Source organism: Jaculus jaculus, chromosome 1 (genome assembly GCF_020740685.1).
Source record: "Jaculus jaculus isolate mJacJac1 chromosome 1, mJacJac1.mat.Y.cur, whole genome shotgun sequence".
NCBI lineage: Eukaryota > Metazoa > Chordata > Mammalia > Rodentia > Dipodidae > Jaculus > Jaculus jaculus.
In genome coordinates, this window is record NC_059102.1 from 222,097,046 (window position 1) to 222,117,462 (window position 20,417).

The 20,417-nt window shown below is 39.2% G+C and overlaps 1 protein-coding gene across 1 annotated transcript in view; it reads left to right on the plus strand.

The window, feature by feature from the left end:
- The window catches only part of LOC105944606 (zinc finger protein 627-like), a 107,742-nt gene that overhangs the window by 45,155 nt on the left and 42,170 nt on the right, over positions 1-20,417 (plus strand). Inside the window, exons 2-4 of the mRNA XM_045151857.1 lie at positions 7,793-7,919; positions 8,492-8,552; positions 9,262-9,415. Coding sequence (XP_045007792.1) covers positions 7,793-7,919; positions 8,492-8,552; positions 9,262-9,415 — 342 coding nt within the window. The remainder of the gene's footprint in view (positions 1-7,792; positions 7,920-8,491; positions 8,553-9,261; positions 9,416-20,417) is intronic.

Sequence of the window (20,417 nt, forward strand, 5' to 3'; positions counted from 1 at the left end):
TCTATTTTATGGAAAAGTTTGAGAAGCAGTAGTGTTAGTTCTTCCATGAATGTCTAGTAAAATTCACCACTGAATCCATCTGGTCCTGGATTTTTTTTGTTTTGTTTTTGTTTTTTGAGGTAAGGTCTCACTCTAGCCCAGGCTGACCTGGAATTCACTATGGAGTCTCAGGGTGGCCTTGAACTCACAGTGATCCTTCTACCTCTGCCTCCCGAGTGCTGGGATTAAAGGCGTGCATCACCACGCCTGGCCTGGATTTTCTTTAGTTGGGAGACTTTTTATAACTGTTTTTTTTTTTATAACTGGTTATAGGTCTATTTAAATGCTTTATCTTATCTTGATTTAATTTTGGTAGGTCATATGAATCATGGAAATCATCCACAAACTTAGAGGTTTATATATTCTTAAAGTGTATCCTTATGATGTTCTGAGTTCCTTTTGTATCTGTTGTTATGGTGCCTTTGTCATCTCTAATTTTATTAATTTTTGTCTCTCCACTCTTCTGATCAGATCTGCTAAGGACTTATCAATGTTGTTTATTCTTTCAAAGAACCAACTCTTTGTTCCATTGATTCTTTGGTGGTTTTTTTTTTTTTTTCTATTTCATTAATTTCTTCCCTAATCTTTGTTATTTCTTCCTGTCTACTGATCTTTGGTTTGCTTCGTTCCTCTTTTTCCAAGGCTTTAAGGTGAAGCATTAGGTCGTTTACTTGTGAACTCTGTAATTTCTTTTTTTTTTTTTTTAATTTATTTGAGAGCGACAGACACAGAGAGAAAGACAGATAGAGGGAGAGAGAGAGAATGGGCGCGCCAGGGCTTCCAGCCTCTGCAAACGAACTCCAGATGCCTGTGCCCCCTTGTGCATCTGGCTAATGTGGGACCTGGGGAACCGAGCCTCGAACCGGGGTCCTTAGGCTTCACAGGCAAGCGCTTAACCGCTAAGCCATCTCTCCAGCCCCTCTGTAATTTCTTAATGTAGACACTTAGAGCTATAAGTTTCCCTCTCAGGACTGCCTTTATTGTGTCTCAAAGGTTTTGGTATGTTGTGTTCTCATAACCATTGGATTCTATGAATTTACTGATTTCCTTTTTGATTTCTTCCATAACCCATCCATCATTCAGTAGTGTGCTGTTTAGTCTCCATGAATTTGTGTATGCTGTGTGATTTTTCTTGTTGCTGATTTGCAGTTTAATCCCATTTTGGTCAAATAGAGTACAAGGGATTATTTCAGTTTTCCTATATTGGTTAAGATTTTCTTTGTGTCCTAATACATGGTCTATTTTAGAGAATATTCCATGTACTGAGAAAAATGAATGTTCTGCAGCATTTGTATGGAATGTTCTGTATTACCTGTTAGGTCCATTTGTTCCATGACATCATTTAATCCAGATGTCTGTTTATTTTTTGCCAGGATGACCTTTCAGTTGATGAGAGTGGGGTGTTGAAGTCACCTACTACAATTGTGTTATCTGTGATCCTAGTTTTTGTTTGATGAAATTGGGAGCCCCATGCTAGGTGCATATATGTTTAGAATTGTAATGTCCTCATGTTGGAGTGTGCCTTTAATCAATATAAAGTGACTTTCTTTATCTTTCCTCACTAATGTTTGTTTGAAGTCTATCCTGTCAAATATTAGGATAGCAATCCCTGCTTGTTTCCTAGGCACATTTGCTTGAAATTCTGTTTTCCATCCTTTCACCCTAAGACAGTGCCTATTTTTTGTTGAGGTGAGGCAACAAATGGCAGCATCCCATCTTTTAATCCAGTCTGCAAGCCTGTGTCTTTTGGATGGTGCGTTGACACCATTAATATGAAGAATTATTATTGAAAGGTATGTGTTTTTTTCTTTCCATTCTTCTTGTTTTGTAGTGCTTCCTGTTTTCCCTTTACTCACTTGTTTTAACTGTTATTTCAGTGTGGTTTATTTTTTCTTAATTCCTCCTGTGTGTGTCTTGCTCTCTCTGTAGTGTGAAGGATTCCTTTAGGTATTTTCTGTAGAGCTGGTTTAGTTGTCATAGATAACTTTAGCCTGTTTTTGTTGTGGAATGTCCTTATTTCTCCATGCACAGCTTTGCAGGATAAAGTAATCTTTGTTGACAGTTGTTATCTTTCAGAACTTGAAATTCATCATTCCAAGCCCTTCTGGATTTTTTGTTGTTGTTGTTTTGTTTTGTTTTGTTTTGTTTTGTTTTGTTTTGTTTTTCCGAGGTAGGGTTTCACTCTAGCCCAGGCTGACCTGGAATTCACTATGGAGTCTCAGGATGGCCTTGAACTCATAGCAATCCTCCTACATCTGCCTCCTGAGTGCTAGGATTAAAGGTGTGCACTACCACACCCACCTTCTGGCTTTTAAAGTCTGTGTTGAGTAATCTGCCGTCATTCTAATGGGCTTGCCTTTGTAAGTGGCTTGCTTTTTCTCTCTAACTGCTTTTAGTATATTTTCTTTGGTTTGTGTGTTTAGTGGAAAAGAGGTTCTTTCTAGGTTTTGTCTATTTGGTGTTCTAAAAGCTTCTTGTATCTGCATTGCCATATCTTTCACAATTTAGGGAAATTTTTCTTCTGTGATTTTGTTGAAAACTAAGCCTCTGGATTGAAATCCTTCTCCTCCTACTATTCCCTGAACTTTTCTGTTTGATCTTTTCATAGTGTCCCACATCTCTTGAAATTCCCATTCATACCTTCCTATTAGCTTGTATTTCTCTTTGTTGGGCTGTATTAGGTCTGTCACCTGTTCTTTAATTTAGATATTCTGTTCTCTCCTTCATCCATCCTACTGGTGAGACTTTCCACAGAGTTTTTTTATTTGACTGACTGTGTTCTTCAGGGCTAGAATTTCAGCCTGGTTTTTCTTCAATATTTCAATTTCCATACTTTAATGGCCTCCTTATTTAGTTAAGCTTCTCTTTTAGGAGCTTGCTTTCTTCTTTAATTCCTTTGTTTCAACCCCCCCCCCTTGGTTCCTTTGATTTCTTGGAGTATAGATAAAATCATTTTTTTAAAAGTCTTTGTCAGGCATCATTTCTGCTGGATTTACAGTTTTTGTTGGGATTGTATTGTCTTGATTCTTTGTGTTTCTTGTATTATAATGTAGTGACTTTTGCATTCTTAATTGGTTTGATGCTTGGGTTTTCTACTTATCTGCAGTTTTCTTAGATGTGGCAATCAGACTTTATGTATTTTAAGGATATGAATTTAAGGTGCCAAGTGTAGCTTTTGTACCCCAATCCAACCACAGAAGTTATCCCAGGTGTTGTGTTTGCCTTTTAAGCAAGTATACTAGTCGACTGGGTGGAATAATTTACTGGCAGATTCTTTAAACTTCAGCTGAGCTATATACATGTTCAATAAATACCAGCACAGAATATGCAAGTGAGGGATTAAAACAGATAGCCTTGCCGGGTGTGGGGCTCACACCTTTAATCCCAGCACTCAGGAGGCAGAGGTAGGAGGATTATAGTGAATTCAAGGCCACCCTGAGACTACATAGTGAATTCCAGGTCAGCCTGGGCTAGAATGAGACCCTATCTCAACCTTCCCCCAAATAATAATAATAATAAATAAATAAAAATAATTTTTAAATAATTAAAAAAAAAAACACAGTCTTATAAAGCCAAAATCCACAAGAGTGTGTGTTGTTCTACACCTTTAGTCCTGTCAGCTGGGAGATACAGTATTCTGTTCTGAATTGGGTTCCAGGTCAACCTGGATCTGAACCAGACTCTGCCCCCAATAATGACAGAAGCAAAGCTTCTATAAATCTGAAAGCATCAAAGGCAACAGTATTCAACCCCCAAATACAGCTTAATTGAAAATGGTAAATCCAACCAAGAATATGTAATCCATAACCTGCTATGACATGTAAAGAGAGGTTAACATTTCCAGTGCAGGCCTGTGTACCCTGTTTTTTTTTTTTTTTGCCAGTTGGCCTTGTTACCTTTTGGGGTGGCTTCCAATCTCACCAATGCTGAGTGCCCACCTCAATCCCTCTGTGTTGTGCTGTGGATCTGGAGTTCTGATCCATTGTGCCGGATGCCGTGCCTCCTAGGGCTGAATTCCGGAGGTTCGTGGTTTTGATAGTTGGGGTGGAAGGGTGCAGGAAGCCTGGAGTTGTACTGGAGCTGCTCCCGCAGCCCCGCTGGTATCTCTTTCAGTAGCTCCTTAGCTGGCCTCAGCTGTCTTTCCTTCAGATTTCTTGACTTTTCAAGGAAGCTGATAAGGTTGAGAAACCCCTTGTTTGGTCTCTGCTGCTGCCACTCAGCATCATGCTAGCACCTCAGTGGGATTTTGGCCATTTTCCTCCTTTCTGGTGGATCTTGGTCTCTCCTGCCTCCCTGCTGTGTCTAATAAGAACCTGTACATCTTCACTTTTCAGAAGAAGAGTGTATTTTGCTGTGGCTTTTCTTAAATCCCTGCCTAGGCTGGTTTGCCATGGCTCCTATGCTGTCATCTTACCTGGAGGTTGGTTTCCTTAAATATAGTTCTGTTCTTAGTACTGCTTACAAAATTGGCTTGCCAATAGGAATTTTATATTTTATCTTTTTAAAAAACATTCTATTTATTATTTATTTATTTTTTATTTGAGAGAGAGGGGAGGCAAATAGAGAGAGAATGGGTACACCAGGGCCTCTTACCACTGCAAATGTACTCCAGACACATGCACCACCTTGTACATCTGGCTTTACATGGGGACTAGGGAATTGAATCTGAGTCCTTGGGCTTAACTGCTAAGCCATCTCTCCACCCCTATTTTATCTTTTACTATGTTGCTTAAAAACCTATCTTAAGCTATCTCCAGATGTTAAGTTTGTTTTCCCTTTCTGTAAACTTTTTTTATTTTTTATTTTTGCAGTAGGGTCTCACTGTAGCTCAGATTGACCTGGAATTCACTATGTAGTCTCAGGATGGCCTTGAACTCACAGTGATCTCCTACCTGTGCCTCCCAAGTGCCAGGCTTAAAGGTGTATGCCACCACACCCAGTTTGTAAACTCGTTTGATGGATAATAAAACTTATTCCAATGGATAAAACTTTGTCCTAATTATACAAAATCTCATTGTACCCATGATCATTAATTCTCTAAAATGGTATTTAAAACAATTGGCACAACTAAACAAATTAACCAAAGCTTTTAGTATTTTCAACCTGACACATTTTCATTAGTTTTCTAAATCTAAGACCTATTTTGATCTCTGCACCAAGAAAGTAAAAACTATGAGCCATGTATATTACAAAACTACTACAAGGAACTTTTAAATGCAATGTCTCTCACATTTAACATACACAATTTATTTGAGGAGGTCCAATCCCAAATTGTTTCAGAATTCCACCTGGGTCTCCTGGCTAATAGCTGTTGTCACCCCTCTAATCTAATCTTATATATCCATAAGTCTCTCTCTAATATAATTGCTAGCCTGATTTATCCAGACCATCATGTAGCATGTCATGTGGATTCATCTGATTAACGTGCTCCTGAGTGTAGATATTAGCCTCTGGTTCATCAGACATCCCAAGACGAGGAGGCCTTTGACCTCGCTGTGCCTCTATTCAGCAGGAAGAAACTAGAAATACTGTACCTCCTCATGAGGCCTCCCTTCCATCCTCTTTTTCTATAAAATTTTTGTTATTTTTTATATTTAAAAGAAAAAGGCCTATCATATTAGAATCCCAGAGCTCTCTCCCATTCTCCTTTCTCCCCTACCACCTGGCCATAATAGACCTGGAACTCTGGGACTGCCTTTTGGTATTACAGTTGAGGATGTTCTGGGATAAGAAGAGGGAAAGCCATCTCCCTGCCCCAGCCCCTAGCATGCACAGCTCCCAGTCCCGTCCTGTCCCATTCTGTTCCCCCCCCCCCCATAGAGTGGTTTCTCAATAAATCCTGGCTAGCCCTCAATCTTTTTTGCCATTCCTTCTCCAGGTGTGTCCATCCTCCCCTTTTTCTCTCCCTATCACTTCTTCCTTCCTCTGTGCAATAACCCCTTTCTCCTTTTTTCTCTTTCCTTTTTTTCTTTCTTCCTTCCATTACAGTAAAACCTTAAAACCAAAACTATCTGTCTTGGTCCTCTCCCTTCACTTTCCTGTTGTTAAATAAGACCCTGGGCCCAAGGAAACTGTTGGTTTCTATCCTCTGTTGTGAACCCCAAACTTGACACACACACCATAAATAAACATAAGGGGAAATAAATAAAATATAATTTAGGAGAGGTGACATTTTTATGAAATTTTTTTCCCTCCTTTCAAAAAGATGGTCTTGTTAAGTTGCATGATTTTGAACATCTAGGGTCAGTCTATCCTTTCATCTCAGTCTCTCAGGAGACTGTGACTAGTTTCACTAGTTTTCTGTCAGTAGACATGGAGTTCTTCCAAAACACACCCATCAGCTTTCCATGTCCTCCATTCTGCTTTGACATTACTCAATGGAAACTCAGCAATTGTTCTTTAAGGATGATTATTAATGAGCTATCATATTTCATACTTGATAAAATTTGGCCTAAGCCGCTTTTGGGCTTATAAATGCTTCTCCTAAATGTCTCATTTCCTTATTCAATCAGTTTTGTGATAACATGTGTGAAATAGTGTCTACCAGGAAAGTTCATTACCCAGAGAGTTTTGGGGAGCTAACCATTTAGGAACCTCTGAATATAGAACAGATTGTAGGCTTTCAGAAGGATGTTAGAAATTCAGAAAATGCCATGTTTCCAGAAAAGCAGACTACTTTTGTCATTTTTTTTTTTTTTATGGGTTGACTCTCAAAATTTTCTATTTTACTTCATGCCAGTGAAGTTAAAACTTTGTGAGCAGAATTTCTAAAGGCAGCAGCTTCATGATTGCTAATGTTAATTCTCTTTTGGTACTGCAAATGATAGATTTTAATATTTTATTTATTTATTTGAGAGAAAGAGGGGGGGAGGAAGGGAGGGAGGGAGGGAGGGAGGAAAGAAAGAAGAAGAAGAAGAGAGAGAGAAAATGGATACACCACTGAAAACGAACTCCAGATGTATGTGCCCCTGGTACATTTGGCTTATGTGGGTCCTGGGGAATCGAATCACAGTCCTTAGGCTTCACAGACAAATGGACTAACTGTTAAGCCATCTCTCCAGCCCAAATGATAAGTTTGTTATGGCAGGAAGTATAGATCTACTCTAATAAATGAAATGGGGGTGGCTTAGCAGCACATTCCTCTCCCTGGACCCAGTAATGTGAGGAGTGGTTCTGCTCTGCTGTTCCTTTTCTTTTTTTTTTTTTAATATTATTTATTTATTTACAAGCACAGAGATAGAAAATAAATATGGGTGCCTCTTGCCACTACGAGCAAATTCCAGGAGCATGTGCCACTTTATGCATCTAGCTTTACATGGGTACTGGGGAATTGAACCCAGATCATCCGGCTTTGCAAGCAAGTACTTTTAACCAATGAGGATTCTCTCCAGCCCTGCCATTTCCTTTTAAAATAGCTCAATGCTGTGTTTGTAATAAATGTATATGAGCCAATAATTATGATAACCAACATCTTGTCAACATTGTAGATTCAATATTTTGTCAATCTAACCCATTCTTTTATATATTTGTGTGTGTGCATGCACACACCTGTTCATATGCAGAATATTCCAGAACTTCCTACCACTGCAAATGATTGTCAGATCCATATGCCACTTTTTGTAGTCTGACTTTACATAGGTTCTAGGGAATTGAACCCAGGCCAGCAGGCTTTATATGCAAATACCTTTAACCATTGAGCAATCTTCCCCAACCTCTGTTATATTCTGTTATATAAATATGTGGTCTGTTTTAGGATATGGTAGCCTTTGAGGACGTGGCTTTGAACTTCACCCAGGAAGAATGGGCTTTGCTTAGTTCTTCTCAAAAGAATCTGTACAGAGATGTGATGCTGGAGACCTGCCAGAACCTCAGTGCTGTTGGTGAGAATATCATCATCTTTCATTTGTCTGTTAGAGAACAAGTATTTCTTGGGTATTGTTACTACAATACTCTGCTACTGCAGCTTCATGTTTCTGGGATGAACATCCAAACAAGACACAGTTCATGGGAGGAAAGAGTTTATTCCAGGGAGGCTTACAGATCCAGGGTAGAGTTTCATCAATGGTGAAAGAAGCTGTTTCCATACATCCAAGAAGAGAGAAACAACCAAGCAGCCTGCAAAAACCAAAAGCAGCAAGCAGGGACCTACCAGAGCTCAAACCTCTGTGCATACCTTTGGGCTAGAATTTATGTTTGCCCCAGTGATATGACTCCTGTAAAGCAGGAGTCTGCCTGACAGGGCCTGAAGCTGCAAAATCAATTTTAATAAAACAGCTGAGTCTATGGGGGGACATACATTCAACTTACCACAGTTGTCTATGCTGTTCTGTGATTCAGAATATGGTTAGGGAAGAATTTGATGAGTAGTTAGCCAGTTTAAAAAATACATTGAAGCTAGAAACTAGGAAGTTTTCTGTGATTTCGAATGAATTTTCTGTTGTCTACATTTTAGGAATCAAATGGGAAGACCAGAACATTGAAGACGCTTATAAAAATTCTAGAAAATATCTATCGTAAGTTGCATGCACAAATGGAACAAAATGTCCCTTGAGGTAAACTTAATGTGCCATCAACATTTTAGAACAAGCAAACAAAACAAGCATAACCCCAAATTCTTCATTAGGGAAACTGGTGCTTACTCTAGTCCAGGCTGACTTGGAACTCAATCTAAAGCCCAGACTGGCCTCAAACTCATGGTGATCCTCCTACTTCAGTCTCCTAGTAATGGGGTTAAAGGTTTGAGTCACCACACCCAGCCTTAGAAAATTTCACTAAAAATATGTAATGCATAGTAAAGAAAGCTTTTCAGTGTTTGCAAAACACGTCATTTGGAAAGTACTTGACTGCATTTATGAATGACACTGTTTCAATTATAGCTTTGTGGGAACTATATTATAGCCATATTAATTCATTTAATTTCACACCATTCAGATATCATGAAAAGCATATACTTTTTCTGATTGAAGAAATAGTATAGGTCTAAAACCTAGTATGTAAAGATTCATTACTAAAGCAACTATTATTAGCAACTATTATTAATATGCTTAGCATTTTTTTACAGAGGTTTCATTGTAGAGTGTTACAAGAATAAAGAATGTAATGAGTATAGAGCCATCTTTATGTGGATATCAAATCTCAATATGAGCCCAAAAACTTTTATTGGGATAAAACCATGTGAATGCAGTTTATGTGTGAGTTTCCATGTCATTTATCCTTTAATAGGTGCATCCTACTTCAATCTGGATATAAACCATATGAACATGAAGAATATGGAAAACAATTTAAATGTAAACACTGTGGAACTACCTTAAATTTTGCCAGAAATATTGAAAGACACATGAGAATCCACACTATAAATGGATCTTGTGAATATGAGGTATGTTCAGAATCCTCTGGTTTTCACAGTTTGTCGGGAAAACATACACAAACTGACAGTGAAGAAGCACCTTATGAATACAAGGAATGTGGAGAGTTCTCTGTTTGTCCTAGCTCACTTTGTACACATGGAGGAGCTCACAGTGCAGCAAAATGTTATGGATGTAATTACTGTGGTAAAACTCTGAGTTCTTCTAGTTCCCTTCGAAGACATGAGAGAATTCATACTGGAGAAAAGCCCTATGAATGTAAACAATGTGGTAAATCCTTTAGACTTCGCAGTTCCTTTCAATGCCATAACAGAATCCATGCTGGGGAAAAGCCCTATGAATGTAAACAGTGTGGTAAGTCCTTTACCCACCACAATTCCTTTTACAAGCATAAGTTAATTCATGTGGGGGAAAAACCCTATAAATGTAAACAATGTGGTAAATCTTTCATGTATCTCAGTTTGCTTCAAACACATGAAAGGACTCACACTGGTGAAAAACCCTATGAATGCAAACAATGTGGTAAAGCCTATCGACATGACAGTTCCCTTCGGAGTCATGAAAAAATTCATGCTGGAGCAAAACCCTATGAATGTAAAAGATGTGGTAAGGCTTTTGGACGTCACAATTCCCTTCGATTACATGAAAACATTCATACTGGAGAAAAACCTTATGAATGTAAACAGTGTGGTAAAGCCTTTCGGTGCAAAAGTTATCTTCGAATACATCAAAAAAGTCATACTGGAGAAAAGCCATATGAATGTAAGCAGTGTGGGAAGTCCTTTGTTTATCCCTGTTTCCTTCGAAAACATGAAAGAATCCATACTGGAGAAAAACCCTATGATTGTAAACAATGTGGTGAAGCCTTCAGGGGTTATAGTGCCCTTCGGAGACATGAAGGAGATCATGCTTTGCATAAGCCCTGTGAGTGTAAACAGTGTGGCAAATGCTTCATTTACCCCTGTTTCCTTCATGCACATGAAAGAACCCATACTGGTGAAAAACCCTATGATTGTAAACAATGTGGTAAAGCCTTCAGGGATCACAGTTCCCTTCTGAGACATGTGAAAGATCACAGTGAAAGATAAACACCATGGAAGCGAATAGTATGGGAAAACTTTCAGACTTTCCAGTTCCCTTAAATGGGAAAGTCATGGGCAAGAAATTTAATGAATTTATTAAAAAGTGGTGTAACCTTTGATATTTGGGTTTTTAAATTTGTTTTCCATTTATTATTTGTGTGTTTATTTATATATTTAGATTATGGAATCAGTCCCTGGAGGAAAATTCTATGTGTATCAGAAATATGGTGAGACATTCAGTGTCATTTGAAAATATGCAGAGCCGGGCGTGGTGGCACACATCTTTAATCCCAGCCCTTGGGAGGCAGAGGTAGGAGGATCACCGTGAGTTCAAGGCCACCCTGAGAATACATAGTGAATTCCAGGTGAGCCTGTGCTAGAGTGAGACCCTACCTTGAAAAACCAAAAAAATAAAAGGAAAATATGTAGTGACTCATTTTGGAGGAGAACCATTTTGATGAAAGTGGGAATATATTCTTTTCTCTCATTTACTCAAAAACACTTCATAATAATAGAGGTAGAAGGCTTTACAGGAGTAAACACTACATTGAAACTCTAGCAGTTTGGAGTAATTTAAAGAAAAGTTTTAACTACTGTGTAAGTGATGGTAGATCTCCATATATTTTGGGCAGGGTATTTTATTCTCCTGTCATTTGCTCTGCTGTGCTTACCACAAGCTTCTCTGGAAATTCTTCTGTCCATCTCACATCACACTAATAGTATACAGAGATTACTGAAGCCCACCATAGTTTCTGGTTTTTTACATCGGGTCTGGGGATCAAACTCAGGTACTCAGGCTTGATGAACAAGTGCTCTATCTATGTTGATATCATCCTAGCCTCTTTGATTTCTTTCTGCAGGGTTTCATAGCTTTCTGAGGATTTTCTTTTTTTACCTATTTTGTTACATTTGTAACTGTTTCACATTTGAGTTATTGTAACAGGCATTTAAAAATAATTATTAGTATTTTATAAAGTAAGAAGTTTCATTATTATATGCATGTGGTATAATATTAACCATCTCTGCATCCCTATGCCTCTTTCCCTTTGTAAATTTTTTTAAACTTCATTTTTATTTATTTATTTGAGAGAGAGAATGGGTACACCAGGGCCTACAGCTGCTGCAAATGAACTCCAGATACATGTGCTCCTTTGTGCATCTGGCTTATGTGGGTCCTGAGGAATCGAACCTAGGTCTTTTGCCTTTGTAGACAAATGCCTTAACCACTAAGCAATCTTTCGAGCCCCTCCCTTTTTAAAATTGAAGTAGTGTCCCTTTTACTTACATTTGCAGTTTTCTTAGATTCCACATATGAGGGCTGGAGAGGTGGCTTAGCGGTTAAGGCACTTGCCTGCAAAGCCAAAGGACTCAGGTTTGATTCCCCAGAACCCACATAAGCCAGATGCACAAGGTGGTGCATGCACCTGGAGTTCCTTTGCAGCTGTTGGAATCTCTGACACACTCATTCTATCTCTTATCTTCCTCTTTCTGTATCTCTCATAAATAAATAAAATAAGATTCCATATATAAGAGAAGAATATGTGATATCTTGTAAGATGAGCATACCCCATTTAACATGATCTCTAGTTTGTCCATTTTTCTGCAGACAACATAATTTCACTGTTTCCTGTGTCTAAATAAAACTGTATATATGTAACATTTTATTTACCATTTATCTATTAATAGAAACCTGTATAGAAGTGAAATGTTTATTTTGAATGGCTCAAAAAAAAAAATCATGTAGGTATCTCCATGGTAAATTGACTTATTTCTTTGGGTGTGTATCACAAGCTAGTATAGCTAGATCACATAAAATTCTGTTTTGAAGTACTTCTATGATTTTTTTAAATTTTTATTAACATTTTCCATGATTATAAAATATATCCCATGGTAAGTCCCTCCCTCCCCACCCCCACACTTTCCCATTTGAAATTCCATTCTCCATCATATTACCTCCCCATTACAATCATTGTAATTATATATATACAATATGAACCTATTAAGTATCCTCCTCCCTTCCTTTCTCTTCCCTTTATGTCTCCTTTTTAACATACTGGCCTCTGCTACCAAGTATTTTCCTTCTCACACAGAAGCCCAATCATCTGTAGCTAGGATCCACATATAAGAGAGAACATGTGGCACTTGGCTTTCTGGGTCTGGGTTACCTCACTTAGTATCATCCTTTCCAGGTCCATCCATTTTTCTGCAAATTTCATAACTTCATTTTTCTTTACCACTGAGTAGAACTCCACTGTATAAATGTGCCACATCTTCATTATCCACTCATCAGTTGAGGGACATCTAGACTGGTTCCATTTCCCAGCTATTATAAATTGAGCAGCAATAAACATGGTTGAGCATGTACTTCTAAGGAAATGAGATGAGTCCTTTGGATATATGCCTAGGAGTGCTATAGCTGGGTCATCTATATGATTTTTTAAGACAAATATATATTTAGGTTAGAGCAAGAGAGAGAGAATTGGCACATCAAGGCCTCAGCCACTGCAATTGAACTCCAGATCCTTCTGCCACCTAGTAGGCATGTGCAACCTTGCACTTGCTCTCCTTTGTGCATCTGGCTTATGTGGGATCTGGAGAGTTGAACATGGGTCTTTGGGCTTTGCAGGCAAGCGCCTTAACCACTAAGCAATCTCTCCATCCCTACTTTTAAAAATATGTTTTGTTTACTTTTATTTATGTGAGAGGGGGAGAGAGAGAGAATGGGCACATCAGGGCCTCCTGCTACTGCAGACAAATCCCAGATGCATTTACGTGGGTACTAGGGAATCAAACCTGGATCCTTAGGCTTTGCAAGCAAGTACCTTAACCATTAAGCCATCTCTCCAGCCCTTGAAATTATTTTTTTGAAGCAGGTCCCATGTTGCCCAGGCTGGCAGCAGCCTATGTAGTTTAGTACAGCCTTGAATTTCTGATCTTTTCTGCTTCTACCTCATGAGTGCTGTGATTACTAGTATGTACCACTATGCCTGTTTAATTTGATGCTGGGGATCAAATCCATTCTTCCATGCATACTGGAAAAGCATTCCACAGATTGAGCAGTATCTTTAACCCATCCACACTGATTTTCAGTGTCTTGGGTAGCTGGCAGTATTTAAAATTTATATTCTAATTCATTGCTAATATAAAGACATTTATTGAATACTGTATTTTGACACTATATTGCTGAAGAAAAAGCATAGTTAATGTGCTCCATTTTCTAAGATGTTGCTTTTAAAATAATCTACACTTATTCCCAGCAGTTACATTGGACATCCATGATTGGAAAGATGGGATTCACTGTAGCAACTTTGAAGCATGTTTAGTGCCCTGTTGTTCTGTCCTTGAAGGCTGAGAAGGGAGCTTTGCCATGGCTTCTCCGATATTTTTGTTTGGCTTGAGACAGGTTCTTGCTATGAAGTTCACATGAACCATACATTTCTGATCCTCTTGCCTCAGCTTTTGGAGGCCCAGAAATATAGTCATGTGTCAACATGCCAGGCCAGAATTATTTCTTTTTTTAAGAATATATTTCTAGATGATTGGGCTTCTGCGTGAGAATGCAAATACTTAGTAGCAGAGGCCAGTAAGGTAAAAAGGAGACATAAAGGGTAGAGAAAGGAAGGGAGGAGGGTACTTAATAGGTTGATATTGTATATATGTAATTACAATGATTGTAATGGGGAGGTAATATGATGGAGAATGGAATTTCAAATGGGAAAGTGTGGGGGTGGGGAGGGAGGGAATTACCATGGGATATATTTTATAATCATGGAAAATGTTAATAAAAATTAAAAAAAAATACTATACTGAAAAAAAAAGAATATATTTCTATTTATTTATTTGCAAACAGAAGAAAGACAGACAGACAGAATGGACATACCAGGGCCTCCAGTCACTACAAATGATGTACATATGCCTCTTTGTGCATTTGGCTTTACCTGAGTACTGGGATGTTGAACCCAGATTGTTAGGCTTTGCAGGCAAGCACCTTAACCATTGAGCCATCTTTCCAGCCCCAGAATTCTTTCTTAAGCACCCACCAGAGAAGCTGTCAGTTTTTGGAATGTTCCTTTACCCATAATATTTGAGGGAAACTTTATGTTAAAAAAAAAATTTGGGCTGAAGAGATGGCTTAGCAGTTAAGGTGCTTGCCTGAGAAGCCAAATGGCACAGGTTTGGTTCCCCAGTACCTGCATGGACAAGATGGCACATACGTCTGGAGTTTGTGTACAGTGGCTAGAGGCCCTGGTGTACTCATTTTCTCCCTTTCCATCCCTCCCTCTCTCTCTTTTTCTCTCTCTTAAAAAACAAAGTTAAAAGGGATAGAAGGCTTGGCAGTTAAGACATTTGCCTGTGAAGCCTAGGGACTCATGTTCAGGTCTCCAGATGCCATGTAAGCCAGATGCACAAGGTCACACACGTGCACAAGATGGTGCATACATCTGGAGTTTGATTGCAGTGGCTGGAGGCTCTGGCACACCAATTCTCTCTCCTTCTGTCATAAAAAAATATTTTTAAAATGTCCATTGAGAGCTTCAATGGGTAGAAGTAATGTACTGCTGTGGTATTTGTACAGTCTCAGCATTGCTTGCAAGGAGAGAGCCTAACAGTTCTGTAAATGGCAAATTCAAGGACAGTGTTAGAAATACACTGTCCAGACTTTGTAGCCAGGAAGTTGTAAATAGGCCAGGGCAGTCTCAGCCATCTTGCAGCCTGAAGTAAAAGGATGCTGCATTGGACCTGGAAATTCACTGTAATCCAAGCACTCCAGATGCTGAGGCAGGAAGACAACAAGTTCATTGCCCTTCTGGGCAATTAGCAGTCCCTGTTTAAAAAAACGAAAGTCTAGGTATGTTACTGCACATCTTTTTTTTCTCAATTTTTATTAACATTTTCCATGATTATAAAAAATATCCCATGGTAATACCCTCCCTGCCCCCCCCCCCACTTTCCCCTTTGAAATTCCATTCTCCATCATATCCCCTCCCCATCTCAATCAGTCTCTCTTTTATTTTGATGTCATGATCTTTTCCTCCTATTCTGATGGTCTCCTGTAGGTAGTGTCAGGTACGGTGAGGTCATGGATATCCAGGCCATTTTGTGTCTGGAGGAGCATGTTGTAAGGAGTCCTACCTTTCCTTTGGCTCTTAACATTCTTTCTGCCACCTCTTCCTCATTAGACCCTGAGCCTTGGAAGGTGTGATCGAGATGTTATTCAGTACTCCAGTCACTTCTTTCCAGCACTATGATACCTTCTGAGTCATCCCAAGGTCACTGCCATCTGAAAACAGAGATTCTGTACCCTAAGTGAGAGTAGTGTTAATATAAGGGTATAAATATTAAGTTAATATAAGTATAAATATTAAGAGAAGTGCTTACTGGGCAGTTTGATAAGCATAGTATATACACTTATCCAGACATCAGCAGATGTTACACCCCTAGGGCTCATGACTACCCCTATTTTAAGTTTTCAGTATCAGGGATGTATTCCTCCCCATGGAGCGGGCCTCCAGTCCAATTGGAGGGCAGTTGTTTCCCACCATGACAGACATGCTACTATTGCACCTGTTGGCTCACTTGGCCTGGCTGGCCAATTATAAGGCTTGCAGTGTCCACTGCTGAGTATCTTCACTGGTATCTCTTTCTCCCATTGAACTACATGTAGAATGGCTCCTTCCAGGTTTCTGTCAGCTGGTCTCCATGGAGGAGGTTATCAGCTCAGTTCCAGCAGGATTTCTCAGTGGGCTTGCTGCCCAAGTATGTGGAGTCTTCAGCAATAGGGTTTTACCATCGATTCCTGGTGGGCAACCAAGGGAATGCACATCTTTAATTCCAGCACTTGGGGGGCCAAGGTAGGAGGATCACTGTGAGTTGGAGGCCAGCCTGAGACTATAGTGAATTCCAGGTAAGCCTGGACTAGGCTGAGACCCTACTTACAAAACTGAAAAAGAAAGGAAAATGTTGTTCTTTGTGTAAGTTGACCTTATTAATGTTCATTTTCCCTGCAATATTGAAATTGCTGTAAGTGTTTTGAAGACTAAGTACATTATAGCTCAAAACATTTCAGTTGTAAATATATAATTTTTACCAAGACAATTTGTTTTTACCTTCCTAGATTTAATGGATATAAACTGCAAAACTGTAGTTCTTGGTTTATTATTCACTATGTAGTCTCAGGGTAGCCTTGAACTCACAGCAATCCTCCCACCTCTGCCTCCTGCTGGGATTAAAGGCGTGCGCCACCACTCTTGGCAGTTTTTCTTAGTTGTGTCTTAATAAGATTTGAGTCATGCTTTGCTTGTATGAGTAGTTGATTTTTCTCTCCTTTGCTACAATTATTTTATGGATGTGTCCCATTTCTGCCTATTGTCAGTACAATGTTTTATGTGAGAGAATACAAAATTAAATTAAGGTCAAGTGTAGAGACTTCTGCAAAATATCACTGAAGATTTTTGCAATGTGACAAGGTCTCACTGCAGCTCAGGCTGACCTGGAATTCACTGTAATTCTCCTTCAGCCTCCTGAGCTATCATTCCCAGTTAAAGTAGATGCTTAAACTCTAAACTCCATAACAAACTCAAAGACTCCTAGGAGAGAACATGTAGAACTTTCAGCAAATCAAAATGAAATTCATTTTATATTTGTTTTTTAAATATTTATTTATTTGAGATAGGGAAAGAGATAGATAGAGAATGGGCATGTCAGGGCCTGTAGCCACTGCAAACAAACTCCAGACACATGTGCCACCTTGTGCTTCTGGATTACAGGGATACTGAGGAATTGAACCTGGGTCCTTAGGCTTCACAAGACAAGTACCTTAACCACTAAGTCATCTCTCCAGCCCCATTTTATATTTTTATCCTTAAGTGAAATTTTCTTTTAATTTTTTTGTTAATTTTTATTTATTTATTTGAGAGTGACAGAGAGAGAGAGAGAATGGGTGCACCAGGGCTTCCAGCCACTACAAACGAACTCCAGATGCATGCGCCCCCTTGTGCATCTGGCTAACGTGGGTCCTGGGGAATCGAGCCTCGAACCGGGGTCCTTAGGCTTCACAGGCAAGCGCTTAACTGCTAAGCCATCTCTCCAGCCCCTTAAGTGAAATATTTTTATTCTGTATGTCTCCTGAGATGTTTTGTGCAAATAACCAAGTGCTTCATTTCATTTACATTTATGGTATGATTTCAAGAAACATTGGTAAGACTTTATAATTAGCTCCCAAATTTATGCTTTTTTTCCCCCCTGCTGTCAATTCCTGGCATTGTTAACCTGAGTGGGAATGTCTTGTAACTGAGTAAGGCACACGATTTCTAAAAAACATCTTTTAAAAGCTATCAGTGTGCTATGGGAGATGGCTCAGTGGATAACTACTTGCCGCATACAAATAAGTACCTGAATTTGGATCCCCCACCCCACCATTAAAGCCATAAACTATGGCAGGCTTCTGTAATACCTACAGAGAGAAGGAATGAGGAGACAGGAATTTCCTGGAAGCTCAGGTACAAATGTGAATGAGATTGCCTGCCTCAAAATGAAGTGAAAGGTAAGGATTGACCTGAAGTTGCCTTCTGACTCCACACATGCTCCATGGACACACACATATTAAATAAATTAATTTTAAAACTCTGCCAAATTATGTATGTCCTAGGTTGCTTTCGATTTCCCAGGGCTGTCTCTCCAGCCTCTTTTTTTCTGGGCAGGTTGGGGGGCTTAAAAAAAAAAAAGATTTATTTGAGAAAGAGGCAGAGAGAGAGGGAGAGAATGTGTGCACCAGGGCCTCCAGCCACTGCAAACAAACTCCAGATGCATGCACTACCTTGTGCATCTGGCTTATGTGGGTCCTGGATAATTGAACTGGGATCCTTTGGCTTTGCAGGCAAATGCCTTAATTGCTAAGCCATCTTTCCAGCCCTCCCCCCCCCCTTTTTTTGGTCTTTAAGCCCAGCTTTTATAGCAATTGGTTTGACTTGCGGGCAACACTTTTTCCTCATACCGACCATTGGAAGATGCTATCTAGGTTGAGTCTAAGTCCTGTCATCTTAGTGTATCTATGCATTATATTATTTCAAAATGGTTGATTTTAAAAATTGCTGTTATGGGCTGGAGAGATGGCTTAGTGGTTAAGCACTTGCCTGTGAAGCCTAAGGACCCCGGTTCAAGGCTCGGTTCCCCAGGTCCCACGTTAGCCAGATGCACAAGGGGGCGCACGCGTCTGGAGTTCGTTTGCAGAGGCTGGAAGCCGTGGCGCGCCCATTCTCTCTCTCTCCCTCTATCTGTCTTTCTCTCTGTGTCTGTCGCTCTCAAATAAATAAATAAATAAATAAATAAAATGAACCAAAAAAAAAAATTGCTGTTACGTGAATGTGGTGGGTCACACCAGTAATTCTAACATTCAGGAGAGTGAGGGAGGAGGATTGCTACAAGTAACAGCAGCCAGGCTTCTGTTAAATACTGACTTCCACAGTAGTCTGAACTAGAGTAAGGTACTGTTTTAAAAAATCAGATGAGGTGTTCACATGAGTTTCATAAAACACTTGTTCAATGAATTTTGATGTGGAATTAGGACAGAATGCTCATCAATTTCTGAAATGGTCCTAAACATACTTCTAAAAATGTTATTTTATGCATTTGTATGAAGCACTATTCCTAGCATTGAGAATTACAAAAAATTATAAAATTATAAAATCAAAATACCAATGAAAAACCTTGAAGACACCTTCTTTGTATCCTTTAATAGATTTAGCTAAGATTTAATTCTTTAAATAAAAAAGCACATTTATGTTAGGGTACAAATTTCCTTTCATCTTAAACACCAAAGAACTATTTTGAAATTAATTTATTTATGATTTATTATTGGTAAATGTTTGATTTGTATGCCCATTTTCATATACCTCTAATACCTGATGTTTTACTAAATATTTCCTAGTGAGATGTGAATAAAAATCTGTTGACTCCCAGATAGGGTACCACCACCATATCAAAGTAATGCTTACAACAAAATACAACTTGATGAACCAAGGAATTTGTTGGGGTTAGTAACAGGAACATGGAGGACTCAAAGGCAGTTGCATCACCAGAAAGCCCAACCAAGCATAGGTATCAACTCACTAAAGCTACATCTCCAGAACTCACTGAACAACTTGTAGGCAGCTAGGCTGGTCAAATAATCAGAACTACAAGAAGTTTGCTGTTACTCTAACCTTTAGTATAGGGGCCTCATGAATCTTACAAATTTCATCTTCATAGGACTTTTTCCTCCTTCATCTAGGATAGAATGTTTCAATTCAGAGGAAATTGCTACACAATACCCCACTTCTGGCTCCTACCTTCTTTCTACTCCCTTTTCCAGGATGTTTTCTGAGTCTTGGATGGAGTGAGGGAGAGATAGATCACTATGCTCCTTAGTTGCAGGAACTTGACCAGTTGTGAATCTTGGCAGTGCACCTCACATGACAAAAAAAAAAATTATTTCTATGACTGAGGTTGATAGGCATAAACAAAAGTGCTTTAAATGCCATTTATGCTTATTTAAATTTTTTTAAATTTATTAGAGACAGAGAGGGGGAGGGAGGGGAAAGAATGGGTTCACCAGGGCCTCTAGCCACTGAAAACGAATTCCAGATGCATGCACCACCTTGTGCATATGGCTTATGTGGGACCTGGAGAATCAAACCTGGGTCCTTAGGCTTCCCAAGTAAGCACCCTAACTGCTAAGCAATCTCTCTAGCCTAAATGCCTTTTACATTTTGAGAATTGAAGAGATGGCTCAACAGGCACTTGCCTGCAATGTATAACAATCCAGGTTCAGTTCCCCAATCCCCATGTGTGAAAGTTTGAGTGGATGTCCCTCAATTGATTCAGAAATTTATTAAAGCATGTAATATAGATCTCCAGTAGCCTGGCTGGAGGAGATGTCACTGTGTGCAGATCC